The sequence below is a fragment of the Geotrypetes seraphini genome, chromosome 19 (genome assembly GCF_902459505.1).
Source record: "Geotrypetes seraphini chromosome 19, aGeoSer1.1, whole genome shotgun sequence".
NCBI lineage: Eukaryota > Metazoa > Chordata > Amphibia > Gymnophiona > Dermophiidae > Geotrypetes > Geotrypetes seraphini.
The window spans coordinates 13,662,903-13,686,268 of NC_047102.1; the positions used below are offsets into that span (position 1 = coordinate 13,662,903).

Here is a 23,366-nt window from a genome sequence, read left to right on the forward strand (position 1 = left end):
TGGGGAACAGCTTTGCAAGGAGAGAGCTGGAGTGGAGGAGGAGGAACTGTACAGGGGGGTGGAGTTTAGAGCAGGAAGTAGGGAAAGGGGTGGAGCAGAGAACTTGGGGTGGGCTTTCCAATAGGAAGGGAGGGGGGCCTTGGAGGTGGGGTTTTCGGTAGAAGGGGCGTGGCGCTGTTTGGGGGCGGGGTTTGCGGCAGGACTGACAGATTACGGCACGTGACGGCTGTTGCTGGTCGCATTACATCTGAGAAAGTTGGGGCAGCGAGTTTGGCGATTCGATTTCTTGTCTTTCGGTTCAGCTTCTTGATTGCTGGGGGTAGAGGCGGAAGATTAGGGACTATGGATCGCCCCTAAGCCGTCGGTCGCCATTCTGAGGAAGTGAGTGGAACTGGTAACGGATTGAAAATGTCATGACTTGCACCCACTGTTTTAAACCCCACGTTTAAGGAACTCCTGGATCTAGGAGCTCCATGCCCGTGAGAGCACTGGGAGATGGTCCCGGCTTTGCATAGAAATTGCCTCGTCTAGGAGGTCTCTGTAATGGGCAAGTGGAAATCCTGGCCACCTTCCGGGGTGGGTCTTTCTTGGCTGTCATCTACTGTATTGTTATAACGCTTCTGTGTGCTTACTGAGGGCAACGCCTCCAAATGGGTTGGTTTTTTTTTGTGCAAAACCGCAATAATGAACCTCGCAGCTAAGCCAAGGTATGTGGTGCAGGATCAGGTCTTAGTGCTAACGTGTGTGCATGCTTTCTATGTGCATGGAGATTAATACTACCACTGGGGTTTTTTTTTTAAAGCATAAATAGATGCCAACAGTGTTGTAATTGTACCCATACACCTAAGATACTGAACTGGGGCAATGCATTTGTACAAACATGCAGTTCAAACAAGTATATGAGAGTCTGGTATGGCAAACTCTGCTGGTCTGGGCATTCTGTATACATTGGCCTAGAGCCCCATCGCTGTCCCCAGGGATGATGCTAAAAAGCACCAGCAAAGAGATCCCTGGCTGTTGCCTAGCAGTGACTGCAGGAGTTCACTGCAAGAGCCGCCCAGCATGCGTCAAACTAGCTCATTTGGGGACATTGGCCCCCAAGGGACAAGCCGAGCAGAAGAAAGGGAATATGTACAATTTCACTATGGGCACGGAAGCAAATTCTGACAATGAATACCGAAAGAAATTCTCGAAAATTCTACGGTCACCTGCGTGCTCATCGCTCAAGATACTCGAGTTATTTAGAGTGAAAAACGTTGGGGGAATCTTTCCATCTGTGTGGAAGTAGGATTATTTCTCTGGAGCCACACCCTCTGTTTGAAATGGGGGGTGGGGGGTGGGGGGGGCAGCTTACTAGGAATATCTGAGCTATGCTCATAAAAATACCCAGAACCAAGGAGTTTTGGGTCTTGTTTTATGGGGTAGGGAGAAAATGAGGAATTTAGGATTTAACTCGCACTGAAATCTTGAAGGCAGTCCAAGTTTATTTAAAATTTGATAAAATCGCTTGAGCAGAATTTCAAAGGATGTGCAATAAGAAAAAGCTGGGGGACAGACAATTATTGGGAAACACTGACTTACAGAGAATGAGAGGAAAATAAAGGCAGGAACTACAATCAATATAGGACAGAGAACAAAAAAAGTAAAGTTACTTACCTGTAACGTGGGTTCTCCAAGGACAGCAGGATCAGTCAGATGGGCTTGTCAGATGACATCACCAATGTGTGGCTGACAGACTGCTTGTCCATGGAGAAGGGATAATACACTTGGGAGGACGGGCTAAATGAATGAATGAATAAATAACCCTGACCCCCCTCTTTCACGAAACTGCGATAACAGTTTCTAGCGCGGGGAGCCGCGCTGCTCCCGATGCTCATAGGAACTCATTTAGCGCGGCTCCCTGCGCTAGAAACTACTATCGCAGTTTCATAAAAGGAGGCCTATATGTCATGTCTGTCTGTCCAAGTTAGATTGTAAGCTCTTCTGAGCAGGGACCAGCTGTAAATGTCAAAGTGTACAGCCCTGCGTACGCCTTTCTGTGCTCTATAAGTGATCAGTAGTAACCTCGCAGCTAAGCCAAGGTATGTGGTATACGATTGAGCCTTAGTGCTAACGTGTGTGGGTGTGTGTGCACCTGCGCTGTTTGCATGGAGATTAACATTACCACCGAATGGATATACTTGCTGTTTTTATCCAGCCAGTAGAATTATTGATAAAAATAAGCCATTTATTGTTTTGACAGATTCAAAACAAATGCAAGAAAGTTCTTCTTCACTCAACGGGTGGTAGACACCTGGAACGCGCTTCCCGGAGAGGTGATAAGCCAGAGTACAATTCTGGGGTTCAAAAAGGGACTGGATGACTTCCTGGAAGTGAAGGGAATAACGGGGTACAGATAGAGGTTTACCTCACAGGACATTGAGCAAATAGGATATGGACTTTTTAGGTTAGGTAGGGAACATTTTCAGGTCATGGACCTGGAGGGCCGCCGCGGGAGCGGACTGCCGGGCGCGATGGACCCCTGGTCTGACCCGGCGGAGGCAATGCTTATGTTCTTATGTTCTTATGTACTATTGTGTCATTTATAGCCTGCTTTAAACCAAAGCAAGTCACAGTGGAACATACATAATATCTTCAGATGGCAGACTTCGGGGATATATTTCCACTTTTATTAGGAATATGTTGTAATTGGTGCATTCTTGTTAGAGTAAGTGGCCTCCACTATTAGCCTTTATTTATTATTTTCACCTGTAGATCAAGCCAAGTTAGATTCAGGTAAAGTTGCTCTTTTCCTATCCTCGGAGGGCTTGCAGTCTGAAGGCTAGATTTGCCCACATGTAATATGTTTATCTGTTCATCCAATTGTCTCTACTGTTCTCCCAAGGGAACTCAAAACATGAATTTATTCAGGCGTTTTTCCCTATCTGTCCCAGTGGGTTTACAATCTTATCTAACACATCTGGGGCAATGGGGGGGGGATTAAGTGACTTGCCCAGGGTCACAAGGAGTAGCATGGGTTTGAACCCACAATCTCAGGGGACTGAGGCTGTACCTTTAACCGCTGCACCACTCTAGAAATGTAGTCAAAGTGAACCAAATGTAGGACAATAAAGCCACTGTGACATCACTGATGAGGTTGACTCTTAGGCATTATGATGTCACAATACCAGCTCTAGTTATCAGAGGCTGAAACTTCTCACCATTTATTTATTCAGTTTTCCCAGGGGAGCTCAGAATGGTTTATATTAATTTATTCAGGTACTCAAACATTTTTCCATGTCTGTCCCAGTGGGCTCACAATCCCCGGGGACAGTGGGGGATTACGTGACTTGCCCATGATCACAAAGAGGAGCATGGGCTTGAACCCGCAATCTCAGGGGGCTGAGGCTGTAGCTTTAACCACTGAGCCACACTGTTAAAATAACCCTCTTGATATTAATTATAAATTGCATACATAAATAAGTAAATGATACATGTGAGTAAATATAGCCCTAAAGTCACAAAGAGTTTTATCAGGATTTGAACCCTGATTTCTCTGCTGGTTTGATTCCCACTTCAGCTCTTTGTGACTCTGGACAAATCACTTAACCCTTCACCCCCTTCCACTACCTCATGCATGTGCCTCTTCATCATAGCTCTTTAACATTCCCGGCGGCTCTTCCTCTGATGTCACTTCCTGGACCCGCAACTAGAAAGTGATGTTGGAGGAAGAGCCGACACGAGCAACAGGTTGAGGCATGCTGCTCATGCCAGGAACATTCAAGAGGTGCGGGGGAAGGGAAGGGGTGCATGGCAGGAGGGGGCGGGGAGGCTGAGAAGAGGGCGGGAGAGGGGTGCCGCCACCCCTGCCTGGTGCCTCGCACTCTCGCTGCGCCACTGTAGAAAGTACCTGCTTTTAGTTGTGGTACAGTGTTCCCCGCAAATTAAGTTCAGGGGGTTTGCCAGAGGATAAACTGCTGGACCTGGAAGTTGGGGTTTAGTGGAAGAAATACACTTCTCCCTCCCCATTCGCGGTTTCGATTATTCACGGTTTTTAGCTTGCTGGCTCCTCTCTCCCCCCCCCTCCAAAATTGCATAGAGAAATCGCTGATTCCAAGCGTTTATATAGAAAAATCACTGATTCCCAGCACTTTCTTCACCGTGTTTTGCCTCTCCTTCAGGAACAGGCCAGGTCTCCCGCCATGTTATTCGTAGTTTCACCATATCCACGATGGTTTTTAATAGAAAACGGCGAATAACACATGAAAAAGTTATTTGTGGTTTTTCTATGTTTGCGGTTCTGTTAATCCCCTATCACAGCGAATAAGGAGGGAGAAGCGTACTTGTCTGGGACTCTGGGACTGGTGGCTTGGTGGCGCTCTGGGGCACACACACTACTGGCCCTAGGCCTAGGCCTTAGTGGTGAGGGCAAGAAAAGAGCTGCTGGTCCCTAGGGTGTGATGGGGTTGGCAGGATTGGGAATATGGTTCCAGAGGGCTGGATTACAGTAACAAAGTCACAGTTTGTTTCTAGAAGATGGCAATGTCTTTCCAACCCGCCCGCCACCCCCCAATTGGCATTTTTATCCCAATTTTACTTTTGGCTTTCTTTTTCTTTACCTTCTTCCATTATTGCATCATGGCTAGGCTTTCAGAGCTCCTGGGCAGTGAAAGATTCTTGCAGTTCATTGGAAGTTGATTTAAGCTCAGACTTAATATGTGAAATCTGGTTTAAGCTCAGACTGTTAATGAAAGGAAAACCAACTTTGTCTCTGGAAAAGATTCTAAGAAGAAGCTAAGGGAATGATGGGGTTGTGCCATATTCTCACTGGGAAGAAAGAGAGAGGTGCAGAGTGATTTTCTTTCCTTCTAGTGAGCGATTTGTGTCCCACTGTTATGGGAATGGACGTTATCAGCTCTGAAGCTCCTCTGAAAGGTTAAAGTCAAGCTGTTTCTATCATTTTCTGTGGTACAAAGGCCAAAGCTGATGCATTCATCAGTCCTAGCTTCTGCTGAAGTTAGAGCCACGCTCCCGGGGTTACTTTAGTTTAAATTCAGTTCTGCCTTGGTTTATCTCTCTGCCCCATTCAGAGAGCGAGCAAGAGCCCCCCCAAGAGAGTCAGGCAGGTGGAGGGCTGAGGAGTGGAGAGGGAAAGCAGCGAGAAAAGAGGTCTCGTACACAGACGTAGGTGGATAGAGAGATGCAGGAATATTTATGCAGAAGAGAAGATGGTGGATACAGAAAGCGGCATGGGTATAGTTTCCAAGTTTATTAAAAAAAAAAAATGTGTTATACCTTCAAATCAAAACTTATGATTATAGAAGCTAGGGTGACTTCCCCATCTTATAAAAAACAGTAAATTTTGGATGACATGGGAACTAGAGATTGACACGGTGACAAAATTCATCACTGTTCCCGTCCCCGCGGATAACCACGGGAAACCATCTTCATGCCATTCTTTAAGGAGAGAGGGAAGAATCAGAGTATGAATGGCCACAACTACTGACCCTCAAGCTTTGCTTTGAAGAATGCTGGTGTAGAAGGACTGAGGTTGAAACAGACACTACAGAATGACAGTCTCTGGTATCCAGAGCAGATATTGTGATGTCATAATGCCTCATTCCACCAGTGCCTAAGAACCAATCACATCAGTGATGTCACAATGGCTTCATTATCCTTGGCTCACATAAGAATCAGAGTATGAATGGCCGCAACCACTGACCCGCAAGCTTTGCTTTGAAGAATTCTGGTGTAGAAGGACCGAGGTTGAAATAGACACTAGAAAATGACATGGGATTATTTCCCGCGGTTATCCGCGGGGACGGGAACGGTGATGAATTTTGTCACCGTGTCATTCTCTAATGGGAACCTTATAGGGCTCCTTTTACTAAGGTGCGCTAGCGTTTTTAGTGCGCGCTGCATTGCGCACGCTAACCCCACGCTACACGCCAAGAACTAATGCCAGCTCAACGCTGGCGTTAGCATCTAGCACGCGGGGCAATGCAGCACACGCGAAAACCGCTAGCGCCTCTTAGTTAAAAGGAGCCCAAATTCATCAGTCGGAGCACGCAGTTTTGTATTGAACTCATTACATTTGTAATGGGAAAGTGAAGCACTATTTGTTAGTAATATTTGGGAATGGGGTGAGTGGGGGGATGGGAAGGGGGAGGGGGTGTTGGGAGGTACTTTATTATGGTGATAATTGATTTCTTTGAATTTATATATCCACAATGTATTAACTGAGCTGAGAGAAATATTCTTTGTAAGACTTTTGTTATGTATATTTCATTCTTAAAACTCAATAAAAAATGATTGAACATAAAAGTGTATAACACAATGTAAGTAATAAGGCTAAAAAACATTAAAGGAAAACCAGCAAATTAGTAACAAAAACAGACAAAATTACAAAACAAAAGGTATTGAGGTAGAACTCCTTAATCGATAGGAAAGAAAGGACAAGGGAGGCAGATTACTACTTAGGTGCATTTAATCTAATCTCCATTGTTTTGTTGGTCCAGTCGTTCACTATATGATACATTTTTTTCCCCTCCCCCAGCTTTGCTCTGGCTTTCATAAAGTGCAGAAACGAACATCACATGACTTACTAGACCAGGGGTGGGCAACGAGGGCCGCAATCCAGTCGGGTTTTCAGGATTTCCCCCATGAATATGCATGAGATCCATTTGCGTACAATGGAAGGCAGTACATGCAAATAGATCTCATGCATATTCATGGGGGAAATCCTGAAAACCCGACTGGATTGCGGCCCTCGTTGCCCACCCCTGGTCTAGACCCTTTATTCAGCTGTACTGTAAACTCCAGATATGATTGTATTGGGATCTTATGTAGCTGTACTTAGGGCTTCTGATTTTAGGGGTTTAGAGAACATTAAGAGCTTTGGCAGGGTCAGAAAATTAGAGGTTTATTTGTATATTTTTTTTAAAATTTGGATGTAACTCTCACATTTTTTCAGTGACTGTAAAATTAGTTAGATTCGGGTAAACTATGTATTTCCCTCTCCTCTTACAGTCTAAGGCAGTGGTTCCCAACCCTGTCCTGGAGGACCACCAGGCCAATCGGGTTTTCAGGCTAGCCCTGATGAATATGCATGAGAGAGATCTGCATATAATGGAAGTGCCAGACATGCAAATCCGCTCCATGCATATTCATTAGGGCTATTCTGAAAACCCGACTGGCCTGGTGGTCCTCCAGGACAGGGTTGGGAACCACTGGTCTAAGGGGTCCTTTTATAACCCCCCCCTTTTTTTTTTTAAACAAAACTGTAGCACAGTTTTTAGCGCCGACCATGGTGGTAGCAGCTCTGACACTCATAGATGAATATCAGAGCTGTTGCTGCCATGGTGAAAGGGGTGGGGGGTGGTTAATGCGTAGCACAATAATGCCTGTTAGCCCCCCTTAACTTTAATAAAAGGGCATTTAAGTTGTAATAAAGGGTTAAAGATCTAATTCTATAAATGGTGCTGAAAAAAATCTGCGCTAAGCGTTATTTTATAAATTGAGTCTTGAGTTAGGCATGGGTTTATATGATCTGCGTAGTGCCCATTCCCTACAATTTAGATGCAGCCTTTACAGCAACTGAAACCTGGCGTAAATGCGCATGCCTAACTTAGGCGTGGATCAGGCATACTCTGTAACGGTACGTGTAACTTTATAGCACGGGTGTCCAAGTCCCTCCTCGAGGACCGTAACCCAGTCGGGTTTTCAGGATTTCCCCAATGAATACGCATGAGATCTATTAGCATACAATGAAAGCAGTGCATGCAAATAGATTTCATGCATATTCATTGGGGAAATCCTGAAAACCCGACTGGATTTTGGCCCTCGAGGAGGGACTTGGACACCCGTGCTTTATAGAAACATAGAAGATGACAGCAGATAAGGGCCATAGCCCATCAGGTCTGCCCACTCTACTGACCCACCCCCAAGTCTACTATCCTAGGGATCCCACACCTGGTGACAGGTTCCCTTGGCTTAACCCTCTAAGGGATCCCACATAGGCATCCCATTTGCTCTTAAATTCTTGCACGCTGTTTGCCTCGATCACCTGCACCGGGAGCTCGTTCCAAGGATCAACCACTCTCTCGGTGAAGAAATATTTCCTGGTGTCGCCATGAAATTTCCCGCCCCTGCGTTTGAGCGGATGCCCTCTTGTGGCTGAGGGTCCTTTGAGAAAGAGAATCTCTTCTTCCATCTCGATACAGCCGGTAATATACTTAAACGTCTCGATCATGTCTCCTCTCTCCCTACGTTCCTCGAGTGAGTACAGCCGCAAATTTTTCAGCCTTTCCTCGTACGATAGATCCTTGAGCCCCGAGACCATCCTGGTGGCCATCCCTTGCACCGACTCTACTCTCAGCACATCTTTTCAGTAGTGTGGTCTCCAGAATTGCACACAGTATTCCAGTATGCCCACGGCCTGCCCTGAGCCCTTTTTTTTTATTATTTTTTTTTTTTAATTAAGCCATGGTAGAGGTTTCTACCAAGGCCCAGAGTGCTAAATGCTTCAATGCTGTTTTGATGCTCATATGAGCGTCGGAGCAACACTTGGAGCATTTAGTGTCTCTGGGCTGCAATAGAAACCTCTACTGCAGCTTAGTAAAAAAAAAAAAAAAAAGGGGGGGAGGGGTTTAGTTTTTTTTTACATGGAGCAATGGAAGATTACGAGGGGCCACTGAAAAGTTCTCATCCCAACCAATAAAGTTGGGGCGATCTCTATCGAGGACTATGCGCTTAGTCCAGCGATTTTCCACTTTATTTGTTCCATATTTTTCCAACGGAACAAATAAAGTAGAAAATCACTGGGCTAAGTGTATAGCCCTGGATGGAGCCTTCCTCAGCTTTGTTGGTTAGGTTGAGAACTTTTCAGCGGCCCCTTGTAAGCGACTTGGTTGGCAACACTGCCACATTTCCAATTCCTGCAAGAACATTATCTCCCCTTTTTTGGATAAAATTCACCCTTCTTGTAACTCGAAATATCTCGATTTGGAAGCTTGTAGAACATCTCTGAATATAAATTTGGAGGACAATATGTAGTCCACGGGGGTGGGTTGAAGGTTTATTTTTTCAAGCACTAATTGATTTAGGCCTGAATACTTGGTGTCCGCAGCTGTCTGAGTGCATGCGCTGACTTTCTAGGTGGTGGGGATAAAGCAAATAGTGCCATACCCAGATAGCTAGCTGGGCACAATTAAAGAAGCATTGTAATTTAGATTTAGCTCGTAGGTTTTCAGTACCAGCTTGAGGTTTTACCTCGGGCAGTGAAGGGCTTAAGGAGCTGTCCAAAATCAGAAGGAGCGGCGCCATTTTTTGCTCTGCCAAGTGCGGGTCAAGCTGTTCACACCTGAACTTACCGACCCCTGAAGAAGCCTTAATTGGCCTTTTTGTTCACGGGCTAGGCGTTGTTGCCATTAACGCAGCGACTTGATAAAAGATAAGTGTCGCCAGTTATATATTTGCATTTTTTGCTGCACAGTTTATGGTGTGTATAGATCAAGAGATAAAAATTATATGAAAACCCAATGAAAGATAAACTGTATACCTGCCATTAACTGTTTCAATGATAACATTGAGCATTGCAGGACTCTGAGGGTTTCATATTTAGTTTGAAATTACTCCACTTAGATTGTTCCAGTCAAGAGTGGACAATTTCGTTGATCATTTTGTCATTATATTGGTGGAACTTGATAACATTGTTATTGAAGCAGTGTTCCTTGGTTGTCAGCCTGGCCCTCTACTCTTTTGCAGCCCTGGATTAACCATTAAGCCTTAGGGGGACTAGGCAAAACAAGGATCCCGTGGACCCTACGGACCTCAAGGATCTCTACCGCACAGCCTTAAAAAGAATGTGGCTGTAGCATGGGGGTCCACAGGGATTCTTGTTTTAACTCCCGCGGACCTCGCAGATCCCACTCGCCCCATGTATCCTCATCTTGCCCTCCTCCAGCGAGATCTGTGAGGTCTAGGAGTTAAAACAAGGATCCGTAGAGCGAGCAAGATCTGTGAGGTCCACAGGAGTTAAAAAAAAAAAGAGAGAGAGAGAATACCTAGGGACCCTACACCATGGCCATTTTTTCTTTTTTTCCCCGAAATTTTTTTTTTATTTTAACAAACTCACATAGAAATGAAATACAACAGTCGGAACACGTACAAAACTTGTTCAAAACTAAAGATAAGACAGTCATCTGCGGGGTTTCTGCATGGAGACTAAAGAACTCAGCAAGACAATTCAAAGACCATTTCCCTCCCCGCACTCCAGTGTCAAAACGCAAAAAAAAAATAAAAAAAATTCAAAAGGGCACTTTGGGTTCCATGGGACAAACTATCCCAAATGGCCCGGAACTTTCTCCAATAACCAGGCTGGCCATTTTCTTTTTAAGATCATGCACTTTTATTTCCGTGGCGTGTGCATTTTTGAGTCCTAGCCTTGCTGGTTTCTTTTCTGTTTGTGGTTGGGATTGCTGGTGCCGAATACTGCATGAATTTCCTGCTGTCTCGCCCCCAGCTCATCCTTTTGTTGTGCTCAGCTTTTCTGCTTTCCAAATGCCTTCTACCTGGGGGGGGGGGGGGGCATGGAGCTAAAGCAAATGGCCTTAAAAAGAACGTAGCCATGATGTGGGGTCTGCAGGAATCCTCATTTTAACGCCCACGGACCTCACGGATCCCTCTCACTCCCTAGCTAAGCAGATTTTTAAGGACGTGTGGTAGAGATTTGCGAGGTCCGCAGGGTCTGCGGGATCCTTGTTTTACCCAGTCCTACCATTAAGTAACATAAGCATGTGCTTAGAGTACTGAGGGAAAAGGGTGTTGGGGGGCACCACAGAGTGGTTTTCCCCTAGTTATCATGCCCTTAACTCTTTCAGTGCCGCTGCCATACCCATTATCCAACACAAATGCTGTGTTTTTCTAATCATTCTAAGTATATATGATGTTTTCTGTCATACAATAATAATAATGATATTTCTCAGCACTTAAACCTTAATGTCTTGTTAGTTAAACAACGGAAGGGCCAAGGGGCACCATTGTTTGGCTGTGCATAGGGCATCAGTTGGCCTTAATCTGGCTCTGTCCTTCAGCCTAACATACTCTGTTTAGCTATTTGGTCACTAGCACTGAACATCTACCTGGATAACTCCAGCGTCTGCCCCAGGATAATGCTGGGGTGGTCACCCTTTGGTTAAGCTCCACCGAATATAAGTGCAGCCTAAGCAGGCAGGAGCCTCTCCTTTTGGTTCCTGAACTTTGTGACTGCTTTAGGAATAGAGTCGAGTTAGGATGAAAACAGGAAAGGCGAACAGAAGGGGCTGTGACTGACTTCAAATAGTGAGAATGACCTTCAGTAATCCCGTGCCCTCTCTCCGTGTTCTGGGTTGCGGCACTAAGGGCACCCAGCTACTGTGAGAACGAGAGAGAACAGAGAACCTGATTATGTGGAAGGAGAGAGAGAGAGGCAGTGTCCGATGGCAGAGAGACTCAGAAAAAAACCAAAAAAGATGAGAGACAAATGAGAAGGGCTGGATAAGAGAGAGAGAGAAAGCTAATGAGAAGAAGGGGTGTGAGGTGAGGAGCATGAAGGAGAGGATCCCAGAGACTGGGAGGTGTTGCATAAGGATGAGGCTGAATTTTGTGAAAAGTGAGAACCACCGTGAGCGATTAGAGACCCATGTCGCTGGAAGTCAGTAAAGTGTTGCTGGCAGCTCCGGTGGAAGAGAGGTAAGGCCGGTGCTGGGGAGACTTCTACGGTCTGTGCCCTGGAAATGGCAAAGCCAGATCAGGATCAAAATGACTATTATTATTTCTATAGCGCTACCAGACGGAGGCAGCGCTGTACGTTAAACGCACAAGAGACGGTCTCTGCTCGAAAGAGCTTGCGATCTAATTATGAAAGACACACACCGGACAAAAAGGGTAAATAAATATTGGAGTCTTTTACTAAGGCGTGCTAAATAAATATGCTAATAGAATAATATGCTAAATCTAATGCATGCAAGCTAAATAAATGCTAATGCATAGAATATAATGGGTGCGTTGGCATTTAGCACGCCTTAGTAAAAGACCCCCTATATCAGGGGTCTCAAAGCCCCTCCTTGAGGGCCGCAATCCAGTCGGGTTTTCAGGATTTCCCCAATGAATATGCATGAGATCTATTTGCATGCACTGCTTTTAATGCATATTCATTGGGGAAATCCTGACAACCCGACTGGATTGCGGCCCTCAAGGAGGGACTTTGAAATCCCTGCCCTATATGTATATATGTTCAGTTTATTTGATATATGGCTTTTCTTTACAATTATTGTTGGATCAAGGCGGTTAAAACTTCCCTATCTGTCCAAAAAGGCTCACAATCTAACTAAAGCACCATATTAAATATTCATTAACATAGCAAAATATGCAGTTCGTATGGGGAAATACAAAGGGAGAAAGGGTCGGGGGCTACAGTGGAAATGACAAGCAAATGTGCTTTACAAACTATGTAGAGCAGTGGTTCCCAACCCTGTCCTGGAGGACCACCAGGCCAGTCGGGTTTTCAAGCTAGCCCTAATGAATATGCGTGGAGCAGATTTGCATGCCTGTCACTACCATTATATGCAAATCTCTCTCATGCCTATTCATTAGGGCTAGCCTGAAAACCCGACTGGCCTGGTGGTCCTCCAGGACAGGGTTGGGAACCACTGATTTAGAATGTGTATTTTTATATCAGTCATATCACATGTTATGAGTGCAGGTGCTGGGTATTTCAGGGAGGGAGGGAAGACATCTTAAGCAGAGCAGGGGTGTATTCAGCCCTCCAATTGGGAGGGGGGGGGCAACGCATTCCCATCCTGCTGTCCCTCCTCCAGCGCACCAAAAATAATAAGTTTTCCGGTGGGGATGCAGAAGCCCTGCCAGCCAAACACTGTCTTTGCGCTGCTGCAGTACAGAAGAACTTGGCGGTGTTTCTCGAGCCGCTGATGCCAGGACTCTATTTAACCCCCCCTCCCCAATATAAAAGTCACAAAAAATCCAAGTAGTTAAAAGGCTGCATTCAGGCAGTACACACACACACACACAATCTTCCACCAATTGCAGCCTTTTAACTACTAATTCGTTCTGAAAACATGCTTGTAATCCAAAACACTTGTATGTCAAAGCAAATTTCCCCATAAGAAATAATGGAAACTCTGATTCATTCCACAACCCAAAAACTTTAATACAAAATACTATACGTACTTGTATTGCAAGACTTCGCTCGTTTAGAACAGTCACTACACTGTTGCAGCGTCAGAGAGAGAAGAACCATGGGCACAGTTGTAGTGATGTGATGTGTGTATACTGTATGCACTTGTATTGCAAGATATTGCTTATATATCAAATTAAAATTTAATGAAATGTTTTGCTTGTCTTACAAAACAGTTGCAAATCAAGTTATATATATATACTTGTATATATGAAAGACAGCCAATGACCCATTAAGATCCCTCTGAGGAAGCCATTTTTAGTTTTGCTGAAACACGACCCATGTCAGGTCACTTGTAATTTTATATTTTATTTGGTTTTTACTGTGAATGTTTTTACTTGTGAATGTTTATATCCTTTGCGGATTGCTTTTATGGTTTGTTTGGGGTTTTTTTTTTTGACACCTGGTACATCCGATCCTGTGCCACGATTTTTGTTGGTTTTCTGTTTCATTTCTCATGTGGAACCCTTTGGTGCTATTTGCATTGTAAAGTTAAGAAGGCCACACAGATCAAACCAACAGGCAGATCCAGTCCTGGTTTTTCTATCTCATGCATGGAGGTCTGGTTCTACTTATTTCCCTTAGATTATCAAAATCTGATCTACTGTTCCCTGCATACTGTGGACCAAACCAGGACTGGATCAGCCTGCTTGGGCTAAACTGACACATACACAGGAAGTATTAAAAAAAAGAATTTCCAGTTCTCTGCAAATGTAGTTAGCTCACAGAGTGTCCCTTCTTCTCTCCTTCCAGTGAACTGTACCTGTCTCCATGTCGTCCAGGACCAAAGAGAGGTGACCAGAATGATGAATGCCGCAAAGGGAAAGAAAGTTCATGTAAAACGAGCAGGAGGTAAACAGCAGAAACCACCTTAAGATTGTAAGGTCTTTTGGGCAGGGACTCTCTCTTGTGTGTTTATTATCCATAGCTGGTAGAAGCGCAGATTCCAGATTTCTAACAAAAACGTCCCATGAGCTCCTCTGAGCCGTGTCATCATATACACTGCAGAGGAGCTCATGCAGTGGCGTAGTGAGGGTGACTGGCGCACGGGGCAAGGGCACCCCTCCCTCTTCTCTGCCCCCTTCCCTTCCCGTGGGCTGTATGCATTGTCTTTTAAAGTGATGGAAAGTTGAGAGAGAGGGGCGCAGTGGATGGTGATTGAGGAGTTGTTTTGGACATGGTTGTTGTTTTTGTTTTTTTTTTGCCATACAGTTTGACAGTTTTGAAACCCTCTGTCTGATACCCCAATTATCAGAATCGACGTTTACAGAACTAAAATCCTTTATTGGATAATTGCGACTACACAGAGTGCAGTTATAATTGTGATTATACAGAATTCTGTAATTGGCGTTTGAGTGATGGTATGTGTGTGTGAATGGTGTATGAGTTGGTAGATGGAAGAAAGGTTCACCAACTGCAAAAAATCTTTATAAATTGTGAAAAATGATGTAATATTTATAATTGATTAGTGATATAGGGTGTTTGAGGGTGTTTAAGTTATATTAAACTAATTAAAAGGAAAAAGTGCTTTAGCAATAAATAATAGCCGAATTGTGGGTTTTAGCGGTTTTTAATTTTCCAAGCAACACCACGATTTTCGTGATGCTGCCCGCGCTGGGAAACGAAAGAAGTACAAGGGAAGGGGGGCACGCGTAGGGCAGGGAGAGGGGGGGGGTCAAAAAAGAGCGGAGGAAGGGCGCCATTGAGGGTGGAGATCGTGATGCTTCTTGAGAGAACACTAGATGTGTAGAGGGGCAGCATATTCTTTTGGAACTCTGGCCCATTTTAGCTGAGGACTTTGAAAATCAAAGATGCAGCCTTAAAATCTGGCCCTGTAAGGCGCTGGTAGCGAGTGTAATTTATACAAGAATCATATGGTGTGATCGCACTGCTGACATCTCTCAGCCAGTTGCGCTGCAGCATTCGGAATTAGTTGGAGCTGGTGCAAACTCGTTTTTGTACGGAGGCATCGCAGTAGACCAGTTGTAACATCATCATGGCACGGGCCGCTGAGTTTCTCCGCTGACCAGCCATTCCCTAACCAGCTGGGGTAGGGACGGTCTGGGGGTGGAGCTCGGGCAGAGCCAGCACTTAGCTGGTTAATGGTGATATTTACTCCGCTCACTGGCTAAGCGAGCGCATAGAGTTAGATCAGGAAAAGGCTGTCCTCTTTATCCGCTGAGTTAAGCGGACGCTGGTCTGAATATCTGCCGGTGCCCAGTTAGAGGGATGGGATATGATATATAGCCTTTTAGGAGGGAATTCTGTGATTGGCAGGTCATAGTAACATAGTAGATGACGGCAGATAAAGACCCGAATGGTCCATCCAGTCTGCCCAACCTGATTCAATTTAATTTTTATTTTTTTTTTAATTTTTCTTCTTAGCTATTTCTGGGCAAGAATCCAAAGCTTTACCCAGTACTGTGCTTAGGTTCCAACTGCCGAAATCTCTGTTAAGACTTACTCCAGCCCATCTACACCCTCCCAGCAAAGCAAAGGTTGCATCGGGAACCAGCACCGATTATAGAATTTTTAAATTTTATTTATTTTTTACCATGGCATCTTAAATGTATGCCAGCATTGTAGAAGTCTACATTTAAGGCAACCGTGCCACGCTTATGGAAGCGCCTGGGGCGCCTAAGGCCACTTCTTGTGCAAGCCACACCCATGCCCGCCTTAGGCATTCTTACGGGCCCTTAAGCACTTCTGTAGCATGATACCTGCGCCTTCATGAAAGGTGCCATTTGTACCTCTATTTTTTTAAGAAAATATGCTTCCGGATTGGTTGGTTAGCCAGTGGCAGGGCGCCCTGCCGCCAGCTAACCTTTCAGCACGTCTTCGAGAATTTCCCCCTTGGTGTTCACAATCAAAGCGGTTTATATATTATATACAGGTCCTTATTTCGTGCCTCCAGGTCACTGCATATACCTGGATATTCAATGCCGAAAGCCGCATATACCTCAGCAGTCAATATCCTGAGTTAGCTCAGTCCATGGCTGGGAACAGCTTACAAGCTGCTTACCACCATAGCCTGAATATTATTCCCTTAAATTTTTGATACTGTATCATTTCAGTCCTATTACTATGATCCATTTTGCCATCAAGTTTATCTCATTGATTGAATTTATGCTGATACGGTCAAACCTCGGTTTGCGAGTGGTTTTTGCAAGACGAGCAAAACACTCCTGCAAACGACGACTCGCAAACCGAGCGCTGACTCAATAGGCGAGCTCCTGGCCCCTGCCCGCTGCCCAAACCCTTACCTCGAGCGGACAGGACGCCGGCGCCCGGCACCAACCCGCAGGACGTGGCGGTGCCGAAAAGAGCCTGCTGCCCCTGCCGCTGATCTCTGCTGGGCTGCTGCGCACGCTCAAGGCCTTCTGGCTCCCACTTTCGCCGAGATTCCCGTGAGATTCTCGGAGAGAGTGGGAGCCAGAAGGCCTTGAGCATGCGCAGATGCTCAAGGCCCCGCAGCAGCCCAGCAGAGATCAGTGGCAGGCTCTTTTGGCACTGGTACGGTAACGGTTTGGGGCCCCTGGGGTTGGGGAGGGGGGGCAAAGCTGGTTCCCAGGGGTGAGGTGGAAGCATGCTAGTGGCCTCGGTGGGTGGGGGGGGGAGGATCTTTTTGGGATGTGAATGAATCATCCGAGTTTCCCTGGAATGAATTATGCTCGCAAACCAAGGTTCCACTGTATTTGCTCGTTCTACTATTGGTATTCTGCTAACCAACCTGCAAGTCCACTGCTGAATATGCCACCTTGAGTGAATCCCTTCATTAAGGTGGTCAAGGAGTCCTAATAAACAAATAAATACGAGGTTCAGTTCTGGGCACCCATCCTCAGCAAAGGATACTTGATATCCCAAGTTTGAAACAAATCGGACTTGACATGTGCAGAGATTCAATTTTCGTGGTGGTTGGCCCTTCATTGTGGAATGCTTTACCAAAAGAACATAAGAATAGCCTTACTGGGTCAAACCAATAGCCCGTTATCACGGTGGCCAATCTAGGTCCCTAGTACCTGAGCAAATCCCAAGGAGTAGCAACATTCCATGCAGAATCCCCAAAGAGTAGTAAGATTCCGGAATCCTCCAGAGTACCAACATTCCTTGCTACTGATCCAGGGCAAGCAGCGGCTTCCCCCATGTCTTAATAACAGACTATGGACTTTTCCTCCAGGAATTTGTCCAAACCTTTCTTAAAACCAGCTACACTATCCACTTTTATCTCAACCTCTGGCAAAGCGTTCCAGAGCTTAACTGTTCTCTGAGTGAAAATTTTTTTCCTCTTATTGGTTTTAAAATTATTTCCCTGCAATTTCATCGAATGTCCCCTAGTCTTGTAATTTTTGACGGAGTAAAAAATCGATCCACTTGTACCCGTTCTACTCAGGATTTTGTAGACTTCCATCATATCTCCCCTCAGCCATCTCTTTTCCAAGCTGAAGAACCCTAACCTTTTTAGTCTTTCCTCATACGAGAGGAGCTCGTCCCCTTTATCATCTTGAGGGCTATTAATTCCTTGCCCGTATTTGGGAATCAACCGAAGGCACATTCATTTTCTAGGGCATTTTTTTAAATTCCTTGAATTTATATCAAGATGTTTATTATACTGTAATTTGTTTTTGTTTTGCTTATGATTTTATGTTTTAGATTGTGTGTGTGTGTGTGTGTGTGTGTATTTTGTAAATCACCCAGATTTGTAGATGGGTGGTATATAAAAATTTTTTTAAATAAATAAAGATATCCACATGTTAGGAAAAATGCAAAAACTGGCCACTAAGTAGATTAGAAATACAAGGTTGTAGATGAGCCAAAATATGTCCAAATCGTACCTATTTTTAGAAGAAAAAAAAAAAAGCCAGTTGAAGGAGGATTTAATTACAGATGTATCAGTTGACCTCACGGACAAATCTTATATGCAACAAAGAAAACAAGGTTCACCTTCTAAGGCTGAGGGAAAAACGCATTTCATCAGCTTTAGAGAGTGGGATTCTTTATTTTTGGGGGGGACATTTCTACATTGTTTTGACTGTTTGGGGCCATCGAAGACTGCCATGGCTACAGCACTAATTGGACCTGATTTTGGAGGAAGAGCTCGGTAGATATCATGACGATGTAAATCGGCTTTTATGGAAAAATGCTGATGCAGAAGACTGAAGCTTTTCTTTGTATTTGAGAGTCAGCGGGGAATGTTTTATACTGTGCTAAAGGGCGGCTAGGCATACAAGAGGTGGGGGGTGGGGGGATGGGGGAGGTTCCTCTCCTAGATTAGGACATAGAGGGAGTTGATGTAACACTGCATTAACGTTTTAACACTTTTTTTTCTACTTTATTGCAGATGTTAGTTACTGGGCACTAGATGCACAGTCGACAATGGCAATATATTCAACTTGGAAATCGGCTTCCACCTCTAGGAGTCTCATAGGAGCTGAGGCACTCTGTCCCAGAATCCGAGAGTTACAGAACAAACACTCCAACCCACTAAATCCTCTTCCCATTCTAAAATATTCCTCACTTTCCTCATGGAAATACTTTTTTTTACAGAAAGGGTGGTAGATGGCGTGGAATAGTCTCCCGGTGGAGGTGGTGGAGGGAGAGGAAGAGATAGTGGATGCTACGGATGGGCAGCCTGGGTGGGCCATTGGCCTTTATCTGCCATCATGTTTCTATGTTACTAAAGTTCTATGACATCACAATGCAGGTGTAAAGAGCCTTAGCCAATAGGGAGAGGAGGAGATAGTGGATGCTACGGATGGGCAGCCTGGGTGGGCCATTTGGCCTTTATCTGCCATCCTATTTCTATGTTACTAAAGTTCTATGACATCACAATGCAGGTGTAAAGAGCCTTAGCCAATAGGGAGAGGAGGAGATAGTGGATGCTATGGATGGGCAGCCTGGGTGGGCCATTTGGCCTTTATCTGCCATCCTGTTTCTATGTTACTAAAGTTCTATGACATCACAATGCAGGTGTAAAGAGCCTTAGCCAATAGGGAGAGGAGGAGATAGTGGATGCTATGGATGGGCAGCCTGGGTGGGCCATTTGGCCTTTATCTGCCATCCTGTTTCTATGTTACTAAAGTTCTATGACATCACAATGCAGGTGTAAAGAGCCTTAGCCAATAGGGAGAGGAGGAGATAGTGGATGCTATGGATGGGCAGCCTGGGTGGGCCATTTGGCCTTTATCTGCCATCCTGTTTCTATGTTACTAAAGTTCTATGACATCACAATGCAGGTGTAAAGAGCCTTAGCCAATAGGGAGAGGAGGAGATAGTGGATGCTACGGATGGGCAGCCTGGGTGGGCCATTTGGCCTTTATCTGCCATCCTGTTTCTATGTTACTAAAGTTCTATGACATCACAATGCAGGTGTAAAGAGCCTTAGCCAATAGGGAGAGGAGGAGATAGTGGATGCTATGGATGGGCAGCCTGGGTGGGCCATTTGGCCTTTATCTGCCATCCTGTTTCTATGTTACTAAAGTTCTATGACATCACAATGCAGGTGTAAAGAGCCTTAGCCAATAGGGAGAGGAGGAGATAGTGGATGCTACGGATGGGCAGCCTGGGTGGGCCATTTGGCCTTTATCTGCCATCATGTTTCTATGTTACTAAAGTTCTATGACATCACAATGCAGGTGTAAAGAGCCTTAGCCAATAGGGAGAGGAGGAGATAGTGGATGCTACAGATGGACAGTCTGGGTGGGCCATTTGGCCTTTATCTGCCATCCTGTTTCTATGTTACTAAAGTTCTATGACATCACAATGCAGGTGTAAAGAGCCTTAGCCAATAGGGAGAGGAGGAGATAGTGGATGCTACGGATGGGCAGCCTGGGTGGGCCATTTGGCCTTTATCTGCCATCCTGTTTCTATGTTACTAAAGTTCTATGACATCACAATGCAGGTGTAAAGAGCCTTAGCCAATAGGGAGAGGAGGAGATAGTGGATGCTACGGATGGGCAGCCTGGGTGGGCCATTTGGCCTTTATCTGCCATCATGTTTCTATGTTACTAAAGTTCTATGACATCACAATGCAGGTGTAAAGAGCCTTAGCCAATAGGGAGAGGAGGAGATAGTGGATGCTACAGATGGACAGTCTGGGTGGGCCATTTGGCCTTTATCTGCCATCATGTTTCTATGTTACTAAAGTTCTATGACATCACAATGCAGGTGTAAAGAGCCTTAGCCAATAGGGAGAGGAGGAGATAGTGGATGCTACGGATGGACAGTCTGGGTGGGCCATTTGGCCTTTATCTGCCATCATGTTTCTAAGTTTTGAACCCCGACTCGCTCTTCAAACCCCCATTGCCAATACGTCAAGGTTAGATAAGCGATTGATCAGTAGGTTGGCTCAGGTGGCGCTGGGTAGGTAAAATTGGTGGGAACCCTGAACTTTGACTGCCTAATCCGAGGATCCTTGGGTCTGTGATGTCTCAAATAGGGACACCTAGAGATGGGATTTCCAAATTTACGGATCTCAGTTATTAAATGGCTGCTTCTTCTTCTTCTTTTTTTTTTTTTTTTTAACTCCCCGCCCCTCCCCCTTCCCTGTACCTTTTTTAGCTTCTCCGGTGCGAGCAGCATGCCCACGTTGGTACTGGCTCACCTTTTGACATCACTTCCTAGGTGCAGGTCCTGGAAGTGTCATCGGAGAGAGCTGCGGGCAGAAACCTCACGCCGGGGAAGTAAAAAAAGGTGCCGGGGAAGGTAAGGGGTGCACGCATGTGGCAAGGAGAGGCGTGTGTGTGTGTGTGGGGGGGGGGGGAGAGGTGGGTAACATAATAACATAGTAGATGACAGCAGATAAAGACCCGATTGATCCATCTAGTCTGCCCAAGATGAGGGGTGCTGCGCTCTTAGGAAGACCATGCCTGGGGCGAACTAACCCCCCCCTTCGCACCCTCCCTTACTATGGCACTACCCACAAACCACCTTGCCACTAAACATTTGTTAAAACATTATAAGATATATGTGGCATTGTAGACACAGGGAATTGTCTCTGCTCCGAGGTGCAAAGGGTCTCTTCATCACGTTTCACTGTTCACCCTCATCTGCATTCCAACCTGTGCCCAAATTCAGACCCCAGCTTGCCCGTCTAATTCTGAATAAAGCTCAGCCGCTGGTCTCTTTGGTGAGCGTCTGGGCGTTGACAAGCTGATCGGTGCCTGGCCTCCGACAAACCAGCTCTTCTGCCTCTTCCGTAGGGTGTGTCGATTCATTTCCCAGGATGGCTCTGCTGCTGTCACCTGGTGCTTAAGGTCATCACCTGCTGTTTCATACCAGCAAGCAAATTTCTCACAGGCTTCCTGAGCCGCCAGAACTGGTCGAGAGTCCTTTCTTTTTTTTTTTTATTTTTATTTTACTCATCTCAAGTTTCTTTTATTTATTAATTGTATTGGCCGGCTCTATCTAGGCGGCGTTACAATAATACATGCACAGAATATGACAAACAGGACTTTTACAAACGTGTTGGGTTACAGGTGAATAATCGCATTTTAAATAGATCTTTCAAGTACAATTCATCTTAAATCCAGCGTTCAATGTTTCAGCTTTATTGAAATGCTTCTAAAAATAGTGTGGTTTTAAGGATTTTTTTTTTTTAACTTCTGAATATCCGATAACGTTCTTAGCGGTCCAGTTAATTTGTTCCACAGCGTTACTCCCAATCTGCTTCAATCTTTCACTCATTGTCACTCGCTTTCTGTCTCTTATCTTCTTTACCCTGTATCTTCTTTGTCTCTCGTGCATCCTCGATTTCTTTTTTACTCTTGGTAAGGCTAAATCCCTGGTATACCAGTATAAAGTGTACTCGGATACTGATGGGAGCAAAACTTTCATTGTTTTTTTCTAAGGAGTCGGTCACCCTTCTCTGCTACTCTTTGGGATTCTAGAATGTTCCTACTCCTTGGGTTTTGGCCAGGTACTAGTGACCTGGATTGGCCACCGTGAGAACGGGCTACTGGGCTTGATGGACCATTGGTCTGACCTGGTAAGTCTTTTCTTTTGTTCTTACGTGAGCCAAGTATAGGACAATCAAGCCACTGATGAAGTTGGCTCTGAGGCACTGTGGAATGAGCCATTATGACATCACAATCTCAGCTCTGGAATGTTGCTTTCATTGGGGTTCCAGAATCTTGCTATTCTTTGAGATGCTGGAATGTTGCTACTCCTTGGGTTTGCCAGGTACTAGGGACCTCGATTTGCCACCGTGAGAATGGGCTATTGGGCTTGATGAACCACTAGTCTGACCCAGTAAGACTATTCTTATGTTCTCACGTGAGCCAAGTATAGGACAATCAAGCCCTTGTGACATCACTGATGAGGTTGGCTCTGAGGCACTGTGGAATGAGGCATTATGACATCACAATCTCAGCTCTGGAATGTTGCTCTCATTGGGGTTCCAGAATCTTGCTATTCTTTGAGATACTGGAATGTTGCTTCTCCTTGGGGTTTGGCCAGATACTAGTGACCTGTATTGGCCACCGTGAGAACAGGCTACTGGACTTGATGGACCATTGGTCTGATCCAGTAAGGCTATTCTTATGCTCTTATGCTACTGTAGATGTAGGAAAGATGACACCTACAGTCCTAGAAGTGCTCAGGACTGCGGATAGGTGAAGTGCTGCTGTTCCCAGGAAAAGCTTGGGCATGCCTGAAGTGGAAAATAGGCCAGTAGGGTGCAGAACCACAACACTCTGAGTTGAAGGCTTAGGGTTTCTGCTTCTGACAGCTGAACCCGTAAGTTGCACATGTGCATGTAAGACAGCTAGGCCCACTGGGTTCAGGAAGAGAGCAGTGGTTGGCTTGGTCCTGCGGGAGAGCTTGGACGGGGCCTTAAAATATCCTTTGGCTCCCCTGTGGTTTTGCCGTAGTGCCGCGGCAGTTTTGGAAACCACCACTACTGAGGAACTCGACAGCTTATGCAGCACTTTTAATGCTCGTTCTGTCGCTGATTTTTGGATGTAGTGGGAATGATGTAGGTTCACGTGGCCTCTTGCTAAGCGGGAGATTGTACGTTGTGTATCACTCATGAGGAAGGAAAAGTTTATCATGATGGGCAATCTTTTGGGAGACTGAAACTGTTCGACATTGTAATAAAACTTCTGATCTCTGAACCTTCAGCCTCTGAGTCGTCCACGAAGCTGTTTCCTGAAGGCGT

At 45.3% G+C, this 23,366-nt stretch overlaps 1 protein-coding gene across 6 annotated transcripts in view; it reads left to right on the forward strand.

Annotated features, from left to right (window-relative positions):
- The first annotated feature begins 207 nt into the window (after positions 1–207).
- The window catches only part of NR1H3 (nuclear receptor subfamily 1 group H member 3), a 45,769-nt gene continuing 22,610 nt past the window's right edge, over positions 208–23,366 (forward strand). For 2 of the 6 annotated variants that reach the window (XM_033928424.1, XM_033928421.1), the window contains exons 1-2: positions 208–381; positions 13,967–14,065. Coding sequence is in view for 3 of the 6 variants with exons in the window: in XM_033928421.1 (XP_033784312.1) it covers position 381; positions 13,967–14,065 (100 nt within the window). In the remaining 3 variants the exon portion in view is untranslated. Of the gene's footprint in view, positions 382–414; positions 708–13,966; positions 14,066–23,366 lie in introns of those variants that run through there. The other 4 variants (XM_033928419.1, XM_033928423.1, XM_033928422.1 and 1 more) reach the window with 4 other exon arrangements.